Raw genomic sequence first — 16,924 nt, 5'->3', positions numbered from 1 at the left:
GAACTATGGTATTTCAAAGGCTGAGTTATGTATTGTAAAATGTCTCATTTAAAGAAGCATTTTTATATAGAGCGTTCTTATGTACCCTGAAAAATGTAACTAATAATTTTATAAAACAAACCCACAAATTGTGAAATCAGCAAAATTTAAATCTAAGAGTTGTATTTACTTTATTTGAAAAATAAGTAAAATAACACTATGGCACCTCAGCAGTGAAAGATTTGTCATCCTCTCCTATGGTACTGGTGGCAGCCTTGCATTAAAATTCAAAGTTTGGTTTTTTCCTTTCTTTGTCACTGATGTTGATGCGGAGGCCACTTCACTGGTGCAAGCCCAGCTGCGGGTCACCGGGGAGGCGAGCCGGGCCGACGCGCGGGTGGGCAGCACGGGAGCCTGCCCCACTGCTTGCCAGCGTGCCTGGCTGGAAACCTCCACCTGTGCCCCAGGGAGAGGCTCTGCACCAGGTACTCGTGCTGCCGGGCTTGTTCCTGGCTATATCCAGGTACAGGAGAGTCGGGATGCAGAGACATCCTGGGCTGGGCTAGTAGGGGTGAATTTAGCCCATGATATGTTGTTTCTTAGGTGAACCAGGTCTTAGGGATGCTCATTGTGGATACTGTGAACTCTGGCAAACCAATCCTTTAATTTCAGGATGGAGTAGACTCCACCGGTTAAAATGCATTTTCTCGTCTCCTGTGCAAGAGGATGCTTCGTCTCAGTTAATTCTGCTAGAGCTAAACTGCTAGCCTTGGGAGCAGTCCCATGAGTACCAGATTTGTCAGGGCCCCAGCACAACTTCTTCCAAGGGCTGATGCAAACAAGGCATATCTTGAAATGAAACAGGAATTCTTGTCACAGAGATTCCTAATTTCTTCAGCCAGGGCCTGATAGCTCTAAGGATTAACATCTAAAACTCTGCCAGTAAGGGTTTACCTAACATCAGGAAAAGTTCGTCTCCCTGTGCAGGTGGCATGTGTCCTCAGCATGGGGACCTCACCATCTAGCCTACTTCTTCTGGAAGATTTAGAAATGTGTGCTCTCCTTCCCCCTCTGAAACGCAGTAAGTACATTTGCCATGCTATAGCAACCGTTTGCTAAATCCAGAGCTAGGCAGGTGGTTCAGTGACTGGGAAAAGAGACTATAAGACTCCTGGGTTGGGCTTCGGTTCCTGCCAGTCATTTATTTGATGTCCTTGGATTCTTCTGTCACCTTTTTTGCCTTTTATCTAACTCTAAGCACTCTGCCACGTATAGGATGTTGAGGTTTACAGAGTTTGTTTCCGTTACAACCCTTTGCTTTTATATGCTCCCAACTTTGCACCACATCCCACTGGAACAGGAATTTTGCTGAATTTCGTGCCCTCCTGGAATAAGGAATTTCCCATTGTTCAAAGGCACAATATATTTTTATTTTGTAAATAAAGCTGCAGCAAAAATTAGTGTCTGTGCTTAGAGAATTTTCTAATAAAATATGAATGTCTTAAAGTAATTCAATATTGAGTTTACATAACAGGATCCCTGAACCCCTGTGGCCTAGCTCTTTAGAGAAAGGAAGAGCGGGGGAAGTCCTTTAGAAGCAGAGTCAGATCAGCTACACCTGAGTGCATTGGCAGACAGGATATGAGGGGCTGGGGGGGGGGGGGAAGGGTGTGCAGGTGAGGGGTCTCAGGTGGGCCTGCAGCTGGTGGTGTCTGAAAGCTCTTCTAAATACAGGTACTCTTGTTTGCTTCCCCCCCCTGCCCCCCCAAGTGTGAATTTTAAAAGTTTAAAGTTTCTGAAATTTGTTTGCTTTTGCAATAAGCTCTATGGGTTTCTTTAGAAACACATTTTAGCTTGCCTGGTTTTGAAACCAGGTAAACAGGTCCATGCCTTCAAGAGACACCTATAGTTTTTCTTAGAGAGAAGAGCATGGAAGAAGTACTGTGATAAATGACAGGACTGTGTTCCTTCTACCTCCCTTTTCGCCTTTTCCCATCCCATTTTCAGCAGCGCATGTGCTGTAATTGTGCTTGGAGTTGTGGGGGCTCTGCAGGGGCTGTGTGATCTAGTGCAGCGTGCAGCTTGTGCCCTATCACCACCTCTGCTCTGAAGAGCACTAGCGAAGGAAACTCCGGGCTTCTGTTTCTCTTGCTTCGACAAACCACGCCAATGCCTTGAGCTGTTCATGCAGCGTTGTGCACAGGCCCCTGTCTGAATAAATGCTTTACTGACAAGATAAACTGAATGCATAGGCTGTTGGCCATAAGCCAAAGGTTCTTGTTAAGCTCTCAAATGAGTGAAATCATAAAAACTTGCAGAAAGTCTCTTTATTTTATATGTGGAGATCATGTGCTAGGAGGTGGGGGGATAAAAATGTACAGGCTTGCATTTCACAAGCAAAAAAAAGTGAAGTTTTTCCTTTTTTTAACTACAAAAACTTGTATATAGTTAAATGAGATTGGCCTCATTAGTGAGTGCTAGTGTACAACAGTACTGTAACAAAAAAAAAAAAAAGAACTGATGTTCTCTTATCCTTATTCAAGCATGAGGTTATAAATATAGAAGGAACATATAAAATTTAAATTTTCTGGTTCATGGAAACATTGCCATGTTAGTTGCCTTGTTGTTATTTTTTGTTATTTGCCTGGAAGCCCTAAAATCAGTGAGCCAATAGTTGCTCTCCAGAGCCACGTTCCTCTAAAGTCTCCTGTATTTCTACAAAGGGTCTGCACTTTCTGCCTCTCCTACAAACACTTGGGTATTTCCAAAGGCTAATGTAGCTGACTCCTGCTGTGTGTAGAAAAGTCTAGGTCAGAACTGAAGACTTGCAAACTGAGACAACGTATCATGATGCTGAGAGTTTATTCATTATTCTCTTGCAAAAATGAGCTACAGCCCTTAAGGCTCCAGACTAGCTCTTGGAAACAGATTGGAGACATCTCATGGCATCTGTTCAGGCATAACAAGGCTTCTGAGCTGGCCTCCCATCCCATGTCCCTGCTGTGTTTCCTACCCTGACTTCTCAACAGCGGAGTTCAATTTGACCAGTGATTTTTCACCAAGCACACTGATACGGAGTTGATTCACGTATCTGAGGATGTGCATTGCCCTCGCTTCCATGCACTCCTATGTATTATGATTTGATGGTGAAAATGATTCTTTGGATCTGGGGGTAGTTTCTTTCTCTCTCTCTCTTTTTTTTTCTTGAACTAAGTTACTAAATAAGAGCAGCATAAAAATATTGTTGTATGTGATGTGGTTATTTGCAACTTGTATAAAATGGTTTCTTTTGATTGCCAATGCAGGCTAAATAATAATTAATACCTTATTTTGGTATATGTCCAAAATATATTTGGTGTATGTCACTATTGTTTTATATTTTCTTGGCATCTACTTCATAATATTAGCATAAAGCATATCCAATTTTACACATAGGCTTTCATAGCAGGTGCTTTTCTTACATTTTCCATGTGAAATGGATTGTTAAACAGCATTTATTTTGCTTCAGTACTGTCCACAGCAAGCCTTTACACACACACACACACACACACACACACACACGTTTGCTTTCTTCGGGATGGCCCAGTGCCTTGGGTGTTGATGTGGGGGATGGTTCTGCTCCCAGTTTAGCTTCTGAGCTGCTGTGAGACCACAGGGAAACACTGTTGTTGGTGGTGTTTTTGTTGTTTTTTTTTTTCTGTAGAGATGGTATTTGGCTGCAGTTCAAAGAATTGCTCTACATGATTAAGTGTAATACTTTATTGTTGCTATTAGGATAGCCCAGAGAACTGCTTCCCCCAGTGTAATTAGTACTGTTTCCAAAGAGCCTTTTACTAGCCATGAGAGAGTGAGTTTGACTTGGATTCTTGCTTCTGTGGCTTGCTGCTTGTTGTGTGTTTATTTATTAATTCTGGTATGCTTATCTTGTTCTTATGTTAAGGACACTACAAACAAAGATTCAAAAATGGTATCTCACTACTACTGATCTGCAAACGACTTTGAATCTCGTCATTGTGTGTTTTTTTTCCTCCCCCACCCTCCAAGGCTATTTTGCATTTTAAAAACTAGTTAGCATTGCTTATCCCCTGCTTCTGGGATTTTGAGTCAGGGTTCTCTTGAGTTTCATAAATACCAAAAGGCAGGCATCACTTCTCCTTACAGCTCCGGGACAGAGGCTGGGATTAAATACTTGCAAAACATAGTTAACAGCTGGAAAAACTGAATGGCTGCCAAGCAAGAGTAGGAAGGGGTAAATGCTTGAAGACAGATGAATGCAAGGTAGCTGTACTTCTTAAAAAGTTTGATAAGCAAGGCTGAACAACCTCCATGCATGCAAGACAGAGGACAGAGCAGCTGAGCTCTATTAAGCCAAGAAAATAATGGAGAGGCTTCAAAAAAACTTGCTGATGCCACTGTCCTGCTAAAACTTGTTTTTAGCTTGGAAGTATTTTTTTGTCTAAGGTGGTTATCAACTGACTTTTTTTCCTTCCTCCAGCCTCACTGTGCTGTGTTAAGGAAGCTTGTACCTTTGCTTCTCTAAAATGAAGCACTCCTAATTATGCTAACAGCAAGCTGTTAACTTCTCAAAGCTGTGCTTTAGCTACAGCCACTGCAGGACCCTGGTGGAAGGATGTGAAAGCTGGATGGCCAAGGGCCCAAGGGCTTGGACACAGTCAGCTCTGCAGACTGGTGGTTGGAGAGGTTCCAGCTTGGAAATTCTGGTCTTATTTCCAGTTTCATTGATGGAAAGTGCACACTGGAACCCAGATAAGAGCAGGCAAAATGGCACACAATTAAGACAAAAGTCTTTTACCATAATTCCTTGTGAACTTAACTGGTCTTATTATTATTACACCTCTTCCTCTGTACACAAATGCATCATGAAAGTATTGAGGCAAAGCTATTCCTTTTAACCCTTCATACTCCACAATTTAATGCTGATTAAATTCAAACAGAACTCATCTTAAAATGCATTATATTATGCCTACACATCTTTTTAGAGCAATGGAAAGTTTTGAGGGTCTTCTTGTTTGTTTTGTAGTGGAACAGTGAAGTGTTGATGTAGCTACTGTCCAGAAATACCAGGCTTCTGTGGGACTTGTTTTGGATACTCATCATCTTTACATACCACTATGAGTAATCAGGTAAAATATTTTGTACAGACATTTATCTCCAGGATAAATAAAGGAAAAGACTTCACTTTTTTTTTTTAATCTTTATTCTTCAAGAATCACAGGATAAAGTTACACAGTAAAACACAGCCCAGGCCCTTGACACAGCTGTGGATTTCTAGCCACTAAACCTGGCTTTCCAGTTCTCTAGATGACGCTAATCTTATCAGGTGACCATTTTTAAAAAAACACCACTTCAACCCCTTCAGCTCTCCATGCTTTTAATACCAACTGAAAAACAAAAAAATGAATGTATCTGTACTCAAATGAGACCTCTCTATCAGTAGTGTTAGAGTCTGTAGGTACTGCACAAGGCATAAATTTACTTGTTACTGCCTCACTGGGGTTTTTCATTAGGGGAAGAACAACCTTTCCCTGGCCTCTCTTCCAGAACAGTAGCACCACAGGCAGTGAGGTAAAACTCCCCACAGCATAATATTTTAAATAATTATTACTCTGTAGAAGTGCTAAAACAAGACAGGCTAATTATTTTTCAAATACTTAAAATAAAACACAACATAAAAGACTCACTACACATACAGAAAATATTAAGGGAGGCTAAAGATAGTCTCTGCAAAGATTTCAGTACATCAGCATCTGGCTACCAGTGGTGTACATTTATGGATGAAAAGTAGACATACTGAGTAAATGTTCACCTATGTTCTGGAATGTTAACTGTTTTGTTTTTTTCCTCCTTCTCCCTTGGCTAATAAGTTTTTTCATAAAAGCTGCCCTCAAAGCTACAGGATAACTATTTTAGGCTATACTAAATCAAAGATTAAGACCTTCATTGAAAAAAGAGGTCATGCTGCATGAAACTTAAGGCACGTGTAGTAAACCAAGTTAAAGTGCTTTATGTATCCTGACTCATCACTGCATCTCAACCTGAACTGAGACTTGGTCTTTTTTAATGTGCCTGCAGCAATAAAGTGGCCTGTCCTTTGTGGAAGAAACTAGGTTAACAAACCAAAAGACAAAGACCAAGCTCTAACCAAAAAGCATATGATGCTATTAAAAGGTCTGGTAGAGAAAATGTAGGAAAACTAAATCCTATCACAAAACAGCTTTGTGGCTGTAAATAACTGCCCCTGTTAGGAAAGAAAATTCCTCCACATGAAAGAATAATTTAGTAACCACTATTGCCAGCTATCATGGATTTTTCTTCTCCAGTAAATATCTGAGAAGACAAGCTATGTCACACACTGTAAATGAACAACTTTTGGGTTCTTGCATAATATGGGATTAAACTTTGGCAGCCCCAGATTGAAGGGCTGAATTTCTACTGAACTATCTGCAGGGCCCAGTCAATTATAGCTGTTAAGTGTCTTATTTAGTAAGAAGAGAGTTGCTTTGGTGAGAGGGCATTGCATCATGTAGCAGGAATGTAATTTAGTTAATTACAGCACCTAGACATGTAAGTGAGGTTATTCTCTGAAAAATGAGTGTGAAGAATGTAAAAGACTTCTTTCAGTCTTCTAGTAGTACTTCTTGGCTGGAGGTTTGTAAGACACCAGAAGACCAAAGGAAGCATACCCAAATAAAAGCGTCTGAATGAACCAATGGAACTGAACTGCGGGGTCAGTGATGCCTTTAGACCTGTAACATTAAGAAAAGTATGACATGTATCAAAATTTAGTCTTGTAGATTATACTGTGATACTTGCAAAGTAAGGTTAAATGTCTCTACCCATCCTTGTAACTGTGCTCTAACTTATTAATTTACAAGGGAGCTCCCTCTACTGATCTTTGCTAAAACAGTTCAGCTCTTCATTGTTAAGCATCATTTATACATGCAAAATGAACATCTAGCAAATGTTGATTAACACAGGTTCTTAAATTTCATTTCTTGCCAGCTGTGAAAGACTATCTTTTTATAATCAGAGCTGCAGTGTTTCCAACTGAGTGCAGAAATTGGAAAAACTAGGATTTCAGATTTTAATCTGCTTACATAAAATGAGGACAATGAACAGACTATATACACAAATATAGACAAACCAGCCAAAAGTAATGCTATTAATTAACAAATCTATAATATCTACTTCCTCTCTAGTTGTTTTTCATGCCTCCTTAGTGATGTTCACAAGCAGACATTAGCCTATCTTTTACATCAGTAAAGAGTATATGGTGTTTAGTGCTAATAGTAAAACATAGCTATTGATTAAACTACAGAAATATGCCTGAAAAAGATGCTGGGCAAACAAACACTAATTCATTTTTACAGTCTTAATCATTACTCCATAGGACTTCATTAAGTAACTTGATTACAATGTACCCATCTGGTATGTTCACTGGTAATGAAGTTCCCTCACACTTAAAAATCACCTTAAGCCCATATACCTATAATCTATCTGCAGAATCAGAGGAGTTTAACTTTAAAGCTATAACTATAACTGGAGCTTTGTAAATACAATTTCTTACTAATTTCCATTCTGGAGGCAGAAAATACTCATCCATATTCTATTATCTTGAGAACAAGATTAAATAGCTTTCAGTGGAACAAAGTCTTCTCAGGTAACACCTCTTGAAGCTAAGAGACTTGTGACACACAGAGCCTGAATGAAGTTAGGGTGAAAAACATCTAGCTTTGAAAACAGCAAATAGACTTGCTATCTACTTTGTACAGGTCACAAGAATTAAAAAAAAAAAAAAAAAAAACATGAAAAGTCATATCTGTATTCTTCTGAAACATTCTAAGCAAAATCCAAACGAATACAAGAATGACGTGTTTGGACAGCATACCTTTTTGAATAATCTGTTGTCCTAATGCAAGACTTGTTGGCCTTACATTTACGGTCCAATTAGTCTAAGAGTTTTATCCCACAAATCCCCAGAGGTACAACTAGATCTTAATTAGCCCTGAACAGAAGCATCCTGTTGTATTTTCACAGTATGGATGCAATCTGTTTAAGAGGGTAACTAGCAGTCTTAAAATTCAGGTGTTTGTTTCTCATCAAAAGTTATCAGATTATTTCTACACTACAGATTGTCTCCACTGCTTCCTAAAGTACTATGAACACAGTATCCGAGCTAATAATGAAGAATAAAAAGATATTCTGTCCTGTTATCTAAAGAACAAATCTCAAAAGCTATTAGCTAAAGAACAGTGAGTTCAAAGGCATGGACACACACCCTCTGGCAGACTTTGCTGCCACAAATTCTGTGAGTTACCATCTCCCACCTTTGACACCTTGTACAACAGTACAGAAGAGAGCACGTGTCTGTAGCTGAGTGAGAAATCTGCTGGCAATGAAGATGGGCTTAAGCTATAGTGCCAGATATAGGACAGTTGAGTATAGGTGTACAACTCAATTGTGGGGACAGTAACCTCTTGTGGAGGCTAGCAAGTTATCACTGCAGTAAGAACTTAAGAATTTTATCAGTGTCCTCAGAACTAATACTGCAACTGACAGTTGCCAAAATCAGTTTGTAGCTCAGGTGACATGCATCTGAAATCCCTTCCAGAGAATCTAAGGGGGGGTAGTGGTGATGACAACTTACTGGCATAACTTAACACCGTAGAAGGCTTCTACTATGTGAATCAACCAGGATACCCAGAACCTAATAAAAAGAAAGCATGTTTTGTTGAAAGTAACAAGGAGACCATTGCATCCAAAGTCCATTTTGCAGAGAATGTAAAACTGGAAGTAATAGTGCACTTTAAGCTAGAAAATGAGGTATGTTTCTTATCTTAGAAGCAAGTTAGGGGAAAAAAAAAAAGTATAGTCTTAAAAGAAACTAAAGTCCCTAGAGAAAATGACAGAGCAACTGAAACTCATACAATACACCTAGACCTGCGACTTCAAGGATCCACTGAATATTTTTAAAATTTTCAGCACTTAAGTTAAGACAAATGCTTACTGCAGGCAACACAAGTTGATCTTAGTTAAGCGTGCAAAACCTATCCTTCTACCCACCAAGGTATTTAGTAGTCCTAATGAGTTGCTGAATATTTTCATGCTTTTAGCTCTATGAAAACAATTGTGATTAGATTCAGAATATATCATGTGACTATTAGCCAAACTTGGTCTACAGATCTTCATATGAAAGCTTTATATATATTTAAAAAAACAACTACACAGGGTATTCAGTTAGGTTTAGTCAATGCCTTACTAAAGCAAAGGATGTTTTGAGCAAGCACTAAGAACGCTTAGGTTTGTCTGGAGATGTATGGCTGCAACAGACTTATCTTCTACGTGATGCATAATAAGGAACAAGTTAAAACAGTCTGAGATCCCATTTACAGAGAGTCAGAGACCTGGTTACAGGGAAGTGTTCTCCAACTCTTATTTGTAAGCTGAAATAACAGAAAAATTGTTCATAACTCAGCAAAACTTAGTGCAATGCACAGCTTCTTCAGTAGACTAGTTTTAATGCAGATAGGATCAAGGTAAGTTATTAGCAGTATATGAAGTGTTCTTTATTTGAAGCTGGAAAAAGTGGAACATTAGAAGACTCCTAAAGAGAGAATCAGAACTACCAGAGTAACAAACTGACAAAAGATGGGATACTACAGAAGGAAGTTTAAATATGGACTAGTAATTGTCTCCAGAAGTAGCATCTTAATTTTTTCCTTTCTCATTGTAATAAGACGGATGCCAAATTCTCAGTTGAGTTTTTAGCTTTCATACTGGCCTTGGCCCATCTGTTCTCCAATCTACTTATTGCCTCACCCCTTTAGTTGTACAGGGCTTGAAAAAGGAGCTCTTTAAATGTAATTAACAACTGGGTTACAGGAAAGCTTGTTAACACAGACTAACCAGAGAAGTCAGAGAAACAGCAAGAGAGATAGCAAAGAAAGTAAACAGCTAAATGACTTACCCATAGCATACCCATTTGTGGTAGTTCTTCACTAAATAATTAAGAAAGCTACCAAATATTCCCAAATAACTATAAGGTATAGTTGAAGGTGAGAGTGTCACCCACTAAAAAACAAAAACAACAAAAAACAAGATTAAAGTTAGCATACTTCAAGGCAGAATTATTAACAACTTAATCTTTAGCTTTCTCACTGTCATCCTCCCCCCCAATGTTTGTTTAACATGGTTTAGGGCTCACCTATTTATGGTATTGCAATTTGTTCATTTCTTTAACCTTGTCCAAGACCCACACTCTTTCTTAACAGCAAGATTACTAGTCTTTTAAAGCACACTTGCTACGAGGATTCAAACCTATGACATTTCTTTTGCTTGACATACCATGTGCCAAGCTGATGAGTTTAAGGTTGCTATCTGTGTACCAAGTGTGCATCAGCACATTAAGTGGTATTTAATTTGTAAGCCTGTTACCTATTACATACAATAGCAGACAAAAAAAAAGTACTGTCCTGAAGAGTTCAAACAATAACTAGACTGGGAATGAGGAATAACAGGATTTTTTAAAGTACTTAAAACTACGGGATCAGTTGTTTCTTCTTCTTTTCCTCAAAAAAAGACTCACATTTAGGTATATTTTAGAGAACAGGGCACAGAGGATAATCCAGCATGAAACTCAAGACCAGAGATGTAATGCAGTGTTTGGGTATCTTTCTTATCACCAAGTTGTCTCTGCAGTACTGACAAGCACAGTGCTTACCACTTTCTATTTTTATTTTAATAAGCTATGAAGGCATAGTCAGTGAGTTGTGCACTTTAAAGTCCATTGGGAATGTAAGGTTCACACTATGCTAGGCCAAAGTTGGCTTGTCCTCCCTTTCGTACCAACGCTGCAGTTTCTAACTATACTATAATTTAACTTGGGTTATGTAGTGCCAGGATGATGCATCTAAACACAGAACTTGCTTGAAGCTCATTCAATTTCTTGAAACAGTCCAAAAGTTGTTTTGTGAGCTGCTTGGCCAGCATCGATAACCATTTTTCAGTGGTGGCTCTTGTATGTAGAGGTCCACAAAAACAGAAGGAAAACTACAAGTGAAAGTCAATGGAAGACTTTCATAAACTTTTGTCAGACATATTAAAAACTGACATTAATCTTCACCCTACAGTAATCTGACCTGTCTTAACTGAAGCCCATTTTAGGACTTAAGACACCAAGACTGAACAGTGACTGAGCTAGTCTACCGTCTTCCACCAACAGCTGTAATGTCTATAACTAAAGCCATTGCTTGTTATTGTGCCTTATTTTTAAAGCAACTGGCAGCTCTCACAGGTGAGTTTTTATTGACAAAATGTCATTTCAACTTTATGCTTTTAAGATGTTTTCTCAGGCTGCCTGCAACACAAACTCACAAGAGTCACAGCACTTGTGCTGTTCTAATCATAGGTCAAGATGCTGCCTGTCTTTAATACCACATCCTTGGTTCACTCTGGAACCCAATCGAAGCCTTTCTATGGACTTTCTTTGTAGATTTGTTCAGTTACCTCCCCAGCTGACCAGGCCAGAGCACCATTTTTAGTTTCCTTTTTCTCCCAGAAGTGTATTTCACAGAGTAACTCCTCAGTGAGCACCGAGACCACTAAGCAGCAAACCTGTTCCACAAGCCCTGCGGCTGCTCGGCTATCTGCGAGCCCCGCTGAGGGCCACCGCGGCGGCGACAGCCCCGCCAGAGCCCCGCGGCCTTCGCGGCCCCGGCGCCGGGGAGCTGCAGCGCGGCCCCCGCGGCGGGGAGCGGCCGGTGCCGTCGCTGCTGCCGGCTGGCGGGCGCCAGGCCCCCGCGGGTGGCCGTTGGCCGGGCCATCTCTGCCGAGCGCGGCGGCCCTGGCCAGGGAGGGGGGAAAGGGGGAGGGGACCCGCCGCCGCTCCTTACGCCGAGGAAGATCATGCCGAGGGTGATGCCGATCATCCAGAGCACCCTGGAGCGCTGGAAGTAGCAGGTGCCGTCGCGGGCCCGCTCCGCCGCCATCGTCGCCGTCATCCCTGCTGTCACCCCTTGCCGCTGTGCGCGCCGCGCCCCGCCGCTGCCGCCGCTAAGATGGCCGCGCGGGGGGCGGGGCCGCGGCCGTTGGGGCGGGGCGGGAGGCGACGCGCGGCCGTTGGGGCGACGCGCGGCCGTTGGGGCGGGGCGGGAGGCGACGCGCGGCCGTCGGGGTGTCGCTCTCTAGCGCCAGCCCCCCAGATGGCCGCAGCGCCGTGCGGGCGGTGGCTCAACCGCCCCGGGGGGTGCCCGGGAGAGCGGGAGCTGCGGCGGGCGGGCCCCGGGCCCGTGATCAGAGCGTCCCGCCATTTCATGCGGGACAAGAAGGGTTGGGGTTGGTGTTGGGGTGGGAGGATTTCCTTCTGACCCGAAGCCACATAAGCTGCTTGTAGAGTCAGTAGCTTAGTTTTGCTTGAAGTAAACTTCAGCGGTTGATGCTCTTGCTAGAAATAAGTTATTAATGTGGGCCACGGTCTGGCTCCTGCGTGACAAGTGCCCCCTGTGCCGGTGGCTGTGCTGCGTGACCCATGCGTCAGCAATGCGGGAGTGGGAGCTGTTGGCTACACCAAGCCTTAGGTGCCCCGGGAGGGACCAAACCGGCAGGGCCTGCTGCAGGCAGCGGCACTGTCACAGGTCACCCTGTGACTCTGATGCGTACCCAGCCTCATGCCGTAATGGAAGGATGCCACCGGAGACTGCTGCCATTAACAGGCAGAGCAAGGCCAAGTCACTTCCCTCCTGTGGGCTACTCCCAGGGACTGCTCTCCCCTCTGTGGTATGCAGTCGTGTCTTGGGGCTGGTGGTTATCTGAAGATACTGTTGTGCTAGTCTTACGGTCACAAAGTTGGCCATTCCTGAGCGACTGGGTCTACCCCTAAAAGAGCAGATTAAGAACTGGAACTGATAACGATTATGAAACTTGGGGTGGACACAAAACTTGGAGTGAATTTTTTCAGCTCACCTCTTCATAAATAAACCACCCCAGTCTGTTTTAGGGATAGAGAAAACCTGAAAATTACCACGAATCTAGTTTGAAATGCCCTGCGTGCTCCAGCGTGCCTGCCTCTTTCAGGCAGTCCTCTTTCCTCAGCCATTTACATTCACCTTAATTACATAGGTCATTTTTAGACCATTGCTAGTCTGATACATTCACCTCAACTTTGAGGTGACCAATACTGTAGTTAAACAACTAGTGCTCTCTTGTGGCAGAAGTGATAAACTGACAAATTAGAGAAGGTGGGTGAAGGTGAAAGGCAGGCCCAAGGGGAGCACAAGTGCCACGGGGCCCTAGGAAAATGTGGACGAATGCCTCTGGCACCAATGTGCACTATATCGTTTACACAGCCCACCTCGTCTGTGCTCAAAGAGACAGTTTTTAGAGGATTTCAGGTAGTAAATTGATTGGGAGGGGAGGGCAGGGGAAGTGAATGTTTTCCCCATCAACCTGGCCCCTTCCTCTGCAATAGATGTTGGCAAAAAAACGACTGGAATCCCCATGCTGTGATATCAGGTAGAAACCTGTCTTGTGCTGGGCTATAAGAATTGAAATGGGGAGTGAAGCAGGCTGGAGACAAGCAGGCTGCAACTGCAGCCAAAGTACAGACAGCATGGACTTTCACTGCAGCAGTGATAACAGAACAGTTTTTCATAGGAGCTCTTAGGACAGGGCCCCAGAGGATGTTTGGGAATGTGACATGAAAGACAGGAGTGTCTTAAATGTTTTAAATTGGGTACAGCTACATAAGTCAGTTTGGTATAAGAAACAATACCCTTAAAGAAAAAAAAAAGTGTACAAGAAAAGTGAAATCAGTGGCTTACAGCAGTAAACTTACCCCACTAAATAAGTGTGTGAACTAAATACATGGATAAGCTATAAAGATTTGATATAGTTCTTGTTACCAGGCTAAAATAAATGAGTAACGATAATTCTATCTAAATCAATTTGTAGTGTATTTATGAGGTTTAACTGGTTACAATGCATATTGAGATCTATGCTTCATACTAAATAAATTATTTGAACTACTTCTGGTTTAGAAAAAAAGGAAAAACACACACTCCTGTAACAACACTCCTATTTCTATTATTTAGAATTCTGCACAAACCTTCATCTTTATACCTTCCTTTGTGAAAACTGCCAATTTGAAGTGTGTATTAAATGCAGCATCTTTCACTGTTTGTCCTGCTGGGACTTTGGCCTCGGTGGTGAGATTGCCCAAGTCTCTAGGCTCCTGGGAAAGTTGTCCACGGACAGAAATGTTTGGGGGTGTCTTACACTTTCCTTAGGACTCTGCTACCTCTTTGACAGTGACTTTGACAGGGTAATAGCTGTTCATGCAGGATAAATAGAGTGAGAAATGTTGACTATGTTGTTCTGTGTGACTCCTGAAAATGGAGTACAGCTGCTCTTGTCATTATGTGTTAATGATGTGTCTGCGAAGCTGTTTTCTGCAACAACCAATTCGGCAAGTCCTGAGATATTCCCAGCATGAGCAGTGTGCTGCATGAAGGGTGTACACTACAGAGGGAATTGTTTTTTTGCATGTGTGTGTTAGTTTTGTTTTGTTCTGAGACCGTTCTCTTTTCCTTGTCTCTGTATTTCATTCCCAGCTATTCCTGCCTAAAGCACTAGGCCTTTCATTGTCGTGTCCTGTGGAGACTACAGGAGAGATTGATAGGGAAATCCTACAGAAGTAAAACTGTTGTTGAGAGAAGGTGTATCTCAAGCCATCTATAAAAAAAGAGAGATTCACAACAGGGAATATGATCTTCATAATACAGCTGCCTCAGTTGATTTGCTAATGCAGGGAAAAAATATTATTCAGAAGATTTTGTATTTGATTTTAGGCTCTGGTCCCTGGATGTTTTGTTTTGTGCCTAGCTGCAGATAATTTACACTACTTCTGCCCCCAAAATGTAGAATGAGCTGCCCAAGGGACCACTCACGTTAAAACTGTGAACACTGTTGATGGTTGCTCACATCTGACTATAAGGCCCTGTTAGCCACTAGTGCCGAATAGCAGGATCGTGGAGATGACAGCTATTTGGAATGCAATCCAAAAAAAGGTCATTAAACTCTTCTTTGTTCTTGTTATTTTCTGAAACAGGAGAATTTGGCTGACTTTCAAATATAGTATAGTTTGACAAATGCGTCCTTCCATGTTACTTCATCTTGCAGCCTTTGCCTAATTTCATTTATTGGAGACAGGAGCTACAATAATTGGGCCCAGGTAACACAAAGATGTCACAGCTGCAAAGCCATCTTCTCTCTTAGATAAAAGACCTGAATTTTGTGTCAGGTCATGTGTATTTAGTTCACGATGACGTTTTAACCTTTGTGCCACCTTGGACAAGTTACTCAATCCTCTGAGATTCCTTCCTTCCTTCCAGTTCCTCCTTTGAAGGAGTTTTATGATACACGCAGTCGCTGCCCTCTCTACGGGGACTGTGTGTCCTTCAGAGGTAGGGATGCGCTCACTGCATTTGTGATCGCTGGAAATAGCATTCTGTTAGACCATGTACTTACCTTACAGTCATATTCGATCATGTCACAGCACTGCAGATGGGGAAATTTTAGTTGGTGACAGCCAGACCCTTCGGATTTTCAGTAAGCTATATGACAATTTGCTCTCTTTTGTCCTCTTTTAAGTTTTCATGACTCTGCATAGTAGGTCTTGATATCAGGCAGTATTTGCTAAAATTCAACTTATTTTTCGTAGCCCATTATTTAATTTCTTGCTCTTAAGAAAGCTCTATGCAAATTATTTCTGCCTGCCTGCAAACCCAGGCTCAAGGGTTGCGATGGGATCCTGAGATGCCCAGAGCTTTGCGGTAGGTGCGGCTGGGACATCCCCTGACAGGGAGCTCTACCGGCAGACCAAAGAGAACTTCTGAATGCCCCCAAAGCCAGGCTTATTAGAATGAAAACAAAGCAACTAATTGGGTAGGAGGATGGATGCGCTCGCAGGGGTTTGAGAGAATCCGAGTTCTCTACTGAGCCATGTCTTGGTTTGATTTCTGCTCGTGCCTGGCCGGGAGCCCCGGTGCGTGTTACACTAGGTGCTATTGCACTGAATTGACTGGGGAGGGCAGCGCGGAAAGAAACTGGGTATGGAAGACAGGGCGCTGGTGTGGCAGGAAGGTGTTTGGAAGAGGAAGGTGGCGCGGAGCTGCCGGTGGGGCGCGGGGCCGGCAGCTGGGCCCGGCAGCTGGGCCCGGGAGGCGCCGCTGCCGCCGCTGCCGCCGCTGCCCACTGCCCGCTGCCCGCGGCGCGGAGCGGAGCGGGACGTGCCGGTGCCGCCCGCAGCCCGCTGCGGCCTGAGTGCCTGCAAGCACCCGCATCATCTAGCCTGGCCATCACAGGCCATTATATCTTACCTGCTGTCTCTGAACTGAACTCAGTAACTTGCACTTACTTAAAGCATACTTTTCAGGGGGGCATTTGAACTTATTTTGAAGATCTCAAAAGACAAGAGAATCCACTGCTTTCAGTGATTAGTTCTACTCTTTCTTCCATCATATTTTGCAAAATATTTGAATGTCTACCTTCATGTCTTGGATCAGGTTAAGTGCTTCTGTGACTTCAACACGGGAAGTATTTTTTTGTTACTGAATTGCATTTGTTGGCAAGTATAATATGAATTAGAAATTGCAAATCCCAAACCCAGTTTTATGTGGAGTACTGAAAAATGCAGAACCAATTTACTTCGCCAAGTTTACAGGAAATATACTATTTTTGCATGCCTTGCTTCACCAACCTTAACTATGGAGTTTTCTGCTTTTTCCTTTCCTGTTCTCTTAATCAGAGTCACAAAGTGACTGAATTAAGATCTGGCATGCTGTTATGAGTTGGCAGCTCTCAACAGCAGGCCACGTACCAAAATATCACCAGGGCTTAGTGCAGACATACGGCTCAGTCAGCTCTGACC

General features: G+C 42.5%; 1 protein-coding gene across 1 annotated transcript; it reads right to left on the bottom strand.

The window, feature by feature from the left end:
• Window positions 1-5,828: 5,828 nt before the first annotated feature.
• On the bottom strand, window positions 5,829-12,070 carry TMEM254 (transmembrane protein 254). The gene is made up of 4 exons (XM_067299852.1): window positions 11,892-12,070; window positions 9,968-10,071; window positions 8,648-8,707; window positions 5,829-6,746 (listed from the first exon to the last, which is right to left on the bottom strand). Exons 1-4 carry the CDS (start codon window positions 11,997-11,999, stop codon window positions 6,626-6,628), a joined length of 393 nt encoding a protein of 130 aa, XP_067155953.1. The 5' UTR covers window positions 12,000-12,070; the 3' UTR covers window positions 5,829-6,625.
• Between the last annotated feature and the right edge of the window lie 4,854 nt (window positions 12,071-16,924).

This window comes from Apteryx mantelli, chromosome 7 (assembly GCF_036417845.1).
Source record: "Apteryx mantelli isolate bAptMan1 chromosome 7, bAptMan1.hap1, whole genome shotgun sequence".
NCBI lineage: Eukaryota > Metazoa > Chordata > Aves > Apterygiformes > Apterygidae > Apteryx > Apteryx mantelli.
This window is presented reverse-complemented; position numbering and strand designations above follow the sequence as displayed.